Source organism: Pagrus major, chromosome 24, assembly GCF_040436345.1.
Source record: "Pagrus major chromosome 24, Pma_NU_1.0".
NCBI classification, from domain to species: domain Eukaryota; kingdom Metazoa; phylum Chordata; class Actinopteri; order Spariformes; family Sparidae; genus Pagrus; species Pagrus major.
Genome location: NC_133238.1, coordinates 14,162,158 through 14,172,146, shown reverse-complemented (window position 1 = coordinate 14,172,146; position 9,989 = coordinate 14,162,158). Strand labels below are relative to the sequence as shown.

The 9,989-nt window shown below is 44.9% G+C and overlaps 1 protein-coding gene across 1 annotated transcript in view; it reads right to left on the bottom strand.

Annotated features, from left to right (window-relative positions):
* LOC140992408 (BCL-6 corepressor-like) overlaps positions 1–9,989 on the bottom strand; it is a 39,882-nt gene that overhangs the window by 16,449 nt on the left and 13,444 nt on the right. The window contains exons 4-7 of the mRNA XM_073462714.1: positions 5,125–5,274; positions 4,980–5,043; positions 2,448–2,885; positions 1,943–2,152 (exon numbers count right to left, since the gene is read on the bottom strand). Of these exons, the coding sequence (XP_073318815.1) occupies positions 1,943–2,152; positions 2,448–2,885; positions 4,980–5,043; positions 5,125–5,274 (862 nt within the window). The remainder of the gene's footprint in view (positions 1–1,942; positions 2,153–2,447; positions 2,886–4,979; positions 5,044–5,124; positions 5,275–9,989) is intronic.

The window sequence follows — 9,989 nt, the reverse complement described above, 5'->3', positions numbered from 1 at the left end:
TGTGTGTGTGTGTGTGTGTGTGTGTGAAGCTACTTATCGCACACACACACTGGTCATACGAAGTGTGTGTGTTTGTCTTGGCGTGTCGCAGTAAACCTCAAATCGGCAACTTGCGTTTATCGTTTTTTGGAGGGTGACATCATCATTATCTCGGCTACCTGGCCACGCCCCCTGACACTCTAATGGTGCGTTCAAGTGCAACAATGTTTATCGCCTCCATGAATTCGTACCCGGGAATTCAATTCAACAGTTTTGTCTTCATTTTTAAAATGTTCTTGTTCTTCTTGTGTCACGTCATCAGAGCGAAACACGAGAAAACAGAAGAACAAAAACATTTTTTAAAGAGTCAGTAAACGTCACAAACAAACATTTGAACCCATGCCAGTACCTTGATACCATAACTGCCCTCATGCGCGGCACGGCAGCTCAGTAGCGCCCCCTAACGCCCCCCTTATGGCTTTTCCCATTTTGTTTTTTTCATTTCTATGCCTCGTACTTTAACTAACTCGTCCTACAGATTTTACACCACAGACTTCACATTCACTCAGTAGCATCCTCATACCTTCAACAGCCTCCGTTACACCTGATGGGCGTGGCGGGGGGTGGTCAATTTCGATCCCTCGCCATAAGCAGGAAGTCCTTACAACATACAAGTTCCCATCTACACCAAATTGCTCACACATGTAGAGGGTTTAACCCTCAATCCTTCTATGCATCAATACTGCGTCATATCCATAGCGCCACCCACTGGACACAGGAAGTCACTGAAGATGTCACTGTTGTGTTTTGTGTGACACGTATCCTATTTAGGTAGGACATTTCCACAGGCTACGGGCGAGCACACATCTGGGTGCGCAGCCTCAGACGGTGCCACAGCCCGACGCACGTGGGGCGAGGGCCCGTTCATCGCTGCTTGCAGCTTTAATTTAAGATTAAATCTTCAGTGTAGCTGCAAAGCTTCCCATCTGAAGTGGATGCAGGAGCTCGACTGCACGTTGAGAGTGGAAATAACGTCTTTTCAAATCCATCTGTTAGCATTTAGCTCATGCACCACTGTGACTGACTAGCATTAACTCTTAGTGTTGTTAGCGTGATAGCAAAATGCTTCAGTGCATGCATCAGTTTGTGATCTCTTCTCTTCTGCAGACTTGGATTACAGCAGACGAGCTGTATAGAGACATCTGATGTGTTTTTGGTTGTTTTTCCGTTTTATCAGCATGGAGGGAGGAGATGATGACTGGATTTTACTTTGTGGGTGAACTGTTGTACTTGAGAACCCGACACTGCACATACAGTATGCGCAATTGGAAAAAAACTATTATCAGGGTCAGTTTATAAAGAAGAAGAAGAAGAAGAAGCGGAGGCTGCTAACACATTCCCTGTGCATTACTGTGTGTGTGTGACAGCTCCATCTGGGAGATGTTAGACAGCTATTAGCACACCACAGGCTCACACACACACACAGAAACACACACACATCGTCGGCGTTATTCCACTCGTGAGCTCCGACAATCACAGAGAGGAAAACGAGCCGAGAGGGGGAACTGATGACAGCAGAGAGACGAGAACAGATTTTATCCGCCGCAGACACACGTTCTGAACTCTCAGCTGCTGCCTTCAAAATAAAAGCCTCCAGAAAAATCAGCTCCGCCAGAGCTGAAGAAGACAAAATGTTTTATCTTACATTTGATTGTTGGGTATTTTATTCATCAATTATCTCGAGTTGTTCTACTTGTATTTGCCTCTTGAAATACTTAAATCCTGGTTCAACTATGTAAATAACTTTGTTTTGAAAAGTGCCATATATATATACTATTTACTATTATAAACATTAAACACCTGTGACCAAATAGTAATTTTTATTAAAGTAAAAAAAAAAGGAATCAAAAGTAAAACACAATACAAATTTAAATGAAAACATTATGTAATTTGTTGGCTTTACCTCTCTGGTCTCCCCTCCACCAGCCTCCGTTGACTTCTGACCTCCCCCTGATGGACGGGATGTCCATTCTGAACTTCCTGTCGACCTCCGCTGACCTCTGGCTGGAGGGCAGCCATTGGCTGAGCTCACCAGGGAGGCGGGGCTTGTTCAGTCTGAGGCCATTCAGCTCGATGCAAACCTTCAGCTTCTTCACGTCCTCCAGAGTCGAGTCTGTGATGGATAAGAACCAATGAAAGGTCAGGAGGAGTGAAACAACAACCAATCAACCATCAGGAAAAATGATCGAGGAGGACGAAATGATACCAATTAAATATTAATAAAGATAATTGATAAAACATCTTGAGATCAGACCATGTTACTGCTTTAATTTTACGGAAAACTAAATTGTATTCACATTTACAAACTGCTTCCTGAAACAGACTCAAAAACCTCTGTGAGGAAATTATCACATAGATTTTAGAAATGTGTGAACTTATGTGAATAAGTATGAAGGAGGAACTCTTACCGGTGATGAACTTCTTGTTGAATGGGCCTGTCCTGTCCTCCTCCTCCCTCTCTTCCTCCCTCTCCTCCTCCCTCTCTCTCTTCAGCCGGCTGCTGACGATGCTACTCTGGTGAAAAGGCTCCAAACTAAAAATACGCTTCCGGTTTATCGCCATGCTGAGACTCGAAGCTGTGAGTCCCGGCGTGGAGGCATTTCCCTGAAACAGGCCTCTGGCTGTGGACAGAAACCTTTGCTGTTGTTGTTGTTGTTGTTGTTGTTGTGTTTGTGAGACTAAACTGTCCTCTTTCTTCTTCTCTTCCCGCAGACCTCCTCCTTCCTCTTCTTTTTTCTCCTCCCCCACTGAACCGTCATCCTTCTCTCGGAGGACGGGGGGGTTGTCGGAGTGGCGGCACAGCGATGAGACGGGGAGGTAGCTGTGAGGGCAGGATGGATGGAAACCTACACAGATGCAGACAAACATTAAAATGTTCTGTTTGAATTTCAAATTTTATCCAATAACACAAAAATTGTCTAAAGCAATATGCAGACGACACTCTGCTGTATCTCAACATGTATTTTGTTGATACTTGCTGCTGAACTGCCTTGACGACGGAAGTTTCTGGGTGGCCAAAAGCTTTCTAAGGCCTAAGCTAAAGACATAGCGTAGCACAATCATTCTTGGATAGGCAGGCATCTCAACATTGGCGTCTTTTGATAGATTCATGCCAGGTTCAGACAGGACGCCGAAGCGCCGCGATTAGCTGCGAAGCGCCGAGGAGCGGAGCCATTTTTCGATTCGGCGCCATGTTAACCAATGGTGTCGTTCACATAGGTAGCGCCTCGGCGCTCTGTTCCGCTGCTGGCGCGCGCCGTGCAGCGATCGTTTCGGCATCTGGTCTATTTTTCTTGCGTGCCGCGGCCGAATGTGTCAAGCCGGGCAGGAAGTCAAACAAAGCAACAACCAGAGAGTCCGGTCGATTACGCACACTAATGTGTATATTATCTGTAATAGCAAGGCATAATGCTATTTCAGCCTGTGTCAGGCCTTGATTGAAAAGATATGTGACGCTGTGATCGATATGCTCCTGCTCCTCTGACATTGCTACACTGAATGATGTTTCCTGCAATGATTTAATATACTACACTATCGTTTTGTTTTCTCAAGATCTCGAGAAAATTATCCTGTGACCTCGGCAGTTGTTTTTCGAGATAATAACTCAAGATCTCGAGCAAACAAATAAAATTAACTCGTTATCACGGGAAAATGGAGGAAATAAAATGTATGAATGCATGGCCCTTTAGGGCTTCCGTACAAATCACACTTCCTAATTCCCATCCATTTTCACCCTGTGCTCCACTAACAGTTGAACAAGCTTAATACCTGGATGAACTTCCATCAACTTTCCTGTTAAACTTACATCTGCTATGTCTGTGTTGTCTGTGTTGAAAAGAAAAACAAGTTGAGAAAATGGTTAAAAGAAGCGACACGTGATACCCGTGTTTCTATCCATTCCCAAAGACAATTTTTAATTGTAATGTAACGAGTTGTTGCTGTGTTGAGCACTTTTAGTGGACATTGTTGCCCTGAAGGATTAGATTGCAGCTGTGGTGTGGCTGCAAGATGAGGAGATCTACTGGACATATTCCAAAACTTTTGGTGGGTATGAATCATTTATGAACCAAAACATGTAAACATAGGAGGGGGCCCAGGTTAAAAAAAACAAAAAAAACAGAATTCCCCTTTAAAGTAACTGCATACTTGTCCTTCTTCTGACCAAACAAGCCAAAGCAAAGACACAAGTGGACGTGAATTTCATGAAACAGGGCAAAAAAAAACAACAAAAGCTGAAAATGTTTCATTTGACTCTTAAACAAACCATAGACAGAGGGAACATCGCTAACGTCTGTATAAGAAATTAGCCAAAAATTAGCTTGATATACTGTTTGTGCGACACTCATCTGGAATCTGATTAATTTTGATTTTGTCGTTTACACAGAGAATTTCAATCGTTGACAGTTTTTCATCCTAATTTAACTTCCATACTTCCAACGCTAATTTTAAACTGATCATAAAACAATGCAACAAATCAGGATTTAACTCAACTCAAACCTTCTAAATTTGTGGATGCGACAAAAAACAGAGCGGAAAAATGCAGTTTGTGTTTCAGGTTTGTGTATTTGTGTGTATGAATGTGCACACTTGGCTTCCTCGAGAAAATGAGGGCAGCGGTGTGCTCGGCTCAAAGCGAGCGAGGTGCACCGAGAGTTCAAATGTGTGCACATGACAGACAGACAGACACACACACACACACACATACACACACAGACACACACACACACACACACACACAAACACACACAGACACACACACACAGCACATAAAAAGAGACAAAGAAAATGAAGATCAACTTTAAAAAAAACAACATGTTTGTGTGTTTAATGTTGTGTGTGTGTGTGTGAGAGTGTGTGTGTGTGTTTGTGTGTGTGTGTGTGTGTGTGTGTGTGTGTGAGTGTGCACATCATCCTGCAGAGCTCTCCGGAAATCCTCTTACCTCTCTGTGCCTCGGCGGCGGCTGCAGAGGGAGTTCTTCCTCCTCCTCCTCGCCTCCCCTCGTTCTGCTGGCAGCGCTCCCACCCTCCTCCTCCCTCTTTCTTCCTCCCCTCCTCCGCCTCCTCTTCTTCTTCCCTCCCTCCGTCTTCCTGCTGGCCGTCTGCCAGCGCCGTCTCTCCTGCCGCCACCGCTGCTGTCATCCCTTCTTCTTCTTCTTCTTCGTCTTCTTTGTCTTCTTCTTCTCTTCCTCCCTCTTTCTCCTTCAGCTCCAGCTCAGAGAAGCGCAGCATGGCGCGCTGGGAAGAAATGAAAAAGGTGATAAATACAATGAGAGCAAAACGCTTCGGCGCTTCACTTAAACTGAAACTCCAACTTGTTTCAGTGCACATCAGCTCTCATGTTAACTCATGTCAGTACTTCCACTTCATCTTCCTTCAGTGTTTAAAAGTCAGCTGATTGTTCTCGAGGACAGAAAGTGTCAAATTTTTCATGCTGATGACAACACAAGATGGCCGCTGTCTTGTCCAGAATAATTTGGCTTTAATTTTGGACGCCAGGAGGAAGCGGAGACGCATCGTCCATCTTTATATAAGGTCAATAAAAACAGACTTTGTTGACACCTGAGTGACAGCTGAGTCCTCTGGTTGATATTTGATGGATGGATCAGTGTTAGTTTCACATCATCAGCGTCACCAGTTGGACTGGTTCTGCTTTAACTCCAGACTCTCAGTGATGCTCAGATATAAACAGCAGCTGTCAGGCACAGGTGAGTTCTTAGCTATTTTCTCTGGCAGCTGGAGCCTCGGGAAACTTCAGGATTTTAAATCACAAACACACCAGAAAATATGAACTTTTAAAACCTCACTGTGTGACCCTGGACCCTGCTGCATGGAAGGAAAATAAACTCCCTGTTGGCGTCTGAACACACAAACTGACAGAAAATATAAAAACATAAACCAGGTGGGATGAATTTCCTTTACGTAACATCAAATTCACTTAAAGTTTTTGGAAACTAGGGGTTTAGCATGCAACTAACCAAGCTGGGACTTGCCATTTATAACTTAAAAATCCTGAATCAAATGAAAAACAGGCTCAATAATTGTCAGACATAGAAAAGATGGAAGGCTTTCAAGGAACTTCAACTCTCTTCACCGCTATTACTTTCTGTCAGTGCTCGTTTTACCCATCACAACTCATCTATTATTCTCACGCAGAAACATATAATTATATACTGTATAATTTGAAGACAAAGATACAATTCATTTTAAAATCATGTTGAGATGTCTCACTCTTAAATAAAAAAAGGACAACCAAGAAACACTCATGATTTAACCTTCACCTCCGACTAAATCAAGAGACATTTTCTTCAGAAATGAAGATGCTGAATATCCAGGACGTTCACCCGACACCCTGAGATGAACTAAACCTAGTAACCGTTGGTAACTACTCCCTACTGACAGCCCAGTATTTCTCGCTCACCTCCCTCTGCCCTGACCACAAACCCATTTTAAAAATTAATGGCCCATGAAACGATCTACAAATCCATCCAACGCTGCCACTTGGAGCCGGCAGCACCCAAGGGCGTAGGAGCGAAATGTGAGTTAATTTGTGCAGTAACCCCCCCTCCGCCACCGCCAGCAGCACCACCAGCAGCACCACCACTAGCAGCACCACCACTAGCAGCACCACCAGCAGCACCACCACCACCACTAGCAGCACCACCACCACCAGCAGCACCACCGCCAGCAGCACCACCAGCAGCACCACCAGCAGCACCACCGCCAGCAGCACCACCAGCAGCACCACCACTAGCAGCAGCACCACCACTAGCAGCACCACCACCACTAGCAGCACCACCACCACTAGCACCACCACCACCACTAGCAGCACCACCACCAGCAGCAGCACCACCACCACCAGCAGCACCACCAGCAGCACCACCACCAGCAGCACCACCAGCAGCACCGCCAGCAGCACCACCACCAGCAGCAGCACCACCACCAGCACCACCAGCAGCACCACCACCACTAGCAGCACCACCAGCAGCACCACCACCAGCAGCAGCACCACCACCAGCAGCACCGCCAGCAGCACCGCCAGCAGCACCACCACCACTAGCAGCACCACCACCAGCACCACCGCCAGCAGCACCACCACCACCACCAGCAGCACCACCAGCAGCAGCAGCAGCAGCACCACCACCACCACCAGCAGCACCACCAGCAGCACCACCAGCAGCACCACCACCACCACCAGCACCACCACCAGCAGCAGCACCAGCATCACCACCACCGCCAGCAGCACCACCAGCAGCACCACCGCCAGCAGCACCACCAGCAGCACCACCACCACCACTACCAGCAGCAGCACCACCACCACCACCAGCAGCACCACCACCACCAGCAGCAGCACCACCACCACCACCAGCACCACCACCACCACCAGCAGCACCACCACCAGCAGTGGTTTATTGTCCAGTTTGTTCTGTTTTTGTCCAGAACCTACTTTAAAACATGACTCCCTATATAATTCAAATAGTAGTAATAGGCAGATTTTAAGAATTGTATTGGACGTGTGGTTATTGAGGTTATTGATCAAATTCAAATGCAGCACCAACGAAATTAACAAATTGCCGATACCACGAAAAAAGACTTCAAAGAGGACACAGCTAGCTTAGCGTTAGCCTGCAGCTGCACTTTTTGATGTTTCACAGATCCTTTATTGATTTCTTTGAGAGATGGGTTCACTCGTGGAGGAAAAACTGAACTGAACTAAAGTGATGACATTGCCAAAGATCCTTTATTGATTTGTTTGAGAAGAGGGTTGGACAGATATGAGACAGTGATCTTTGTAACAAACTGAATTTCTATCTTCTGTTGTTCATGTCGAATCGCTGAAGGCTGGTATTTGTTGTTTTAATTTTGGTGAATATTATTTGAACTTGTCTAACCAGAACCTGCATTAAGAAACCAGGATCAAGTCAAGCTGCTGTTGTAAAATACTCCTATCTATTTGAAGAAAGCTTTGAAAATGTAAATGACAGTTGTCAGGACATAAAAGTCTAAGAATAGCTGAACATTTTTAAATCGAATCAGTCGTGAACTTAAAAAGTCAAATCGCGGATTTGAAGAATCGTGACTTTCCTGCGAAGCAACACATCAGTTCCTTTTAGTGCTGCCTTTTACATCCAGTGCTTATTTCAACCGCCATTTCAACTGCTTTCACACACTGAACCTCTTTAAGTGCTTAATTTCAGTTATTTTCCGTCGATGCAAAAATAGTCCAAAATGAGGATCGAAAGTCATGACATCCTGACTTTCTGTAACTAGTAGGGGTCAAACTCCCAAAATGCAACTCAAATCGTTTAAGGTACATTAATACATCAGACAAAACTTTTATAAGTCAAAGTTTTGGTTTCTAGTGTTCGCCTCGTGTTCACTGTCACCTAATTTTAGTCCAGCTGTTCACATAAAGAATTGTGCTTGATGGGAAATGTAGTTCATTATTTATTTGTTCTTAATTCAGCATAAGCCAGCCTCTGTGTCTGTGTGGTTGAAGTAGTCAAGGCTAATCTGGGGCTCCAAGGATGAGGAAGAAGAGGAAAAACAGGAGGAGGAAGAGGTGGATTTCATTAAAAGTACCACTTTGCTTCCTCCTCCATCTGCCGAGGGATGGGAGAGGAGGATGAAGAGGGGGAGGAGGAGGAGAGATTTAATTTGAGTTGAAGGGGGGATCTCGAGGGGACGAGGTGGTGAAGAGAAACAGAGGAATAACAAGAAGCGAGAGCAGGCAACGAACAGAGAGGCAGAGAATCAAAAATAGAGCAACAAAAGGTGTCGAGAGAAAAGAAGAGACTGAGATAAATATATAAAGATGGAAAGAAAAAGAGATGGATTTCCTCTCTGCCTCCATTTTTCGTCATTTTTTGGGGAAAACCAGCAGGATACAGCCGGTGTGTTATCCTAACTCGACCTCAGCACGACCCAAAACATTTCCAGGCAGAATAAGGAAGAGAGGAGAGGAGAACGAAGAAGAGACGGCAATTCTCCTCAAAACACCTCATTACACATACTACATCTCCTGCCAGATTCAAACACCTCAATAAAGCCTCAAAACACCTCCTCATTAGGGGTGTCACGATTCTCCAAATCCTCGATTCGATTCAATTTTCGATTCTAAGGTCACGGTTCAATTTGATTCTCGATTCTTACATTTATTTTTTTAAAGCACAGGTTGCTGTGCCATTTTTAGACTAGACTTTTATGCAATAAAATATCTGACCTTTGTTCACAATGTACCACACTACATTGTCAAATTTAAAACCTTTATTAACAACATAATGTAACAATAACTTATATCTTCAGTCAACTGGAAACTTAAACAAAATAACCTGCCATCTAGTTTCTCTTCTGTAACTGCAGTCTTCTTCACAGAAGATGATTCAAGTTCACAACGAAACAAACAAAATTAAACAGCCATGTCCACAGTCTCCTCTGAACAATGAAGTGTCTTAATAAACTATTTCCAACAGCTGGACACAAGGTGCGTCAGGTGTGAGTGGGCGAGCGAGAGAGGGAGCGTGCGTACTGCGGACAGTGAATGAATGGGAGAGGAAGGAGAAGGAAAGCAGCAGCAGCAGCAAAGTGAACAGTACAGGCTGCAGCCTGGCTGAATAAAGGCGACGGCTCCTCAACATACAGCAAAGCTCCCTGGTGTTATTTCCCCACCAGCTTCACACGGGAAAGCGGGTTCACCCCGAAGGTAAACAGAAACTTCGGCCCTGGAGGAAATCATCTCCCCTGTTTGACTGGCTGTAGCTAATAGCTACTGGCTTAGCTAGCAGCTAAGTTAGAGGAGGTTGACTCGCGAAACTTCAACACGTGTGTTTTTTTCCCCTTGGCAAGCCGACCGGACGTGACATGGGGGTGTGGCAGCATCGACGATTCCATTTTTTAATTCGAAGTTCGAGATTGTGACGAAATTTTGGTCGATTTCGATTTAAAATTGAAAT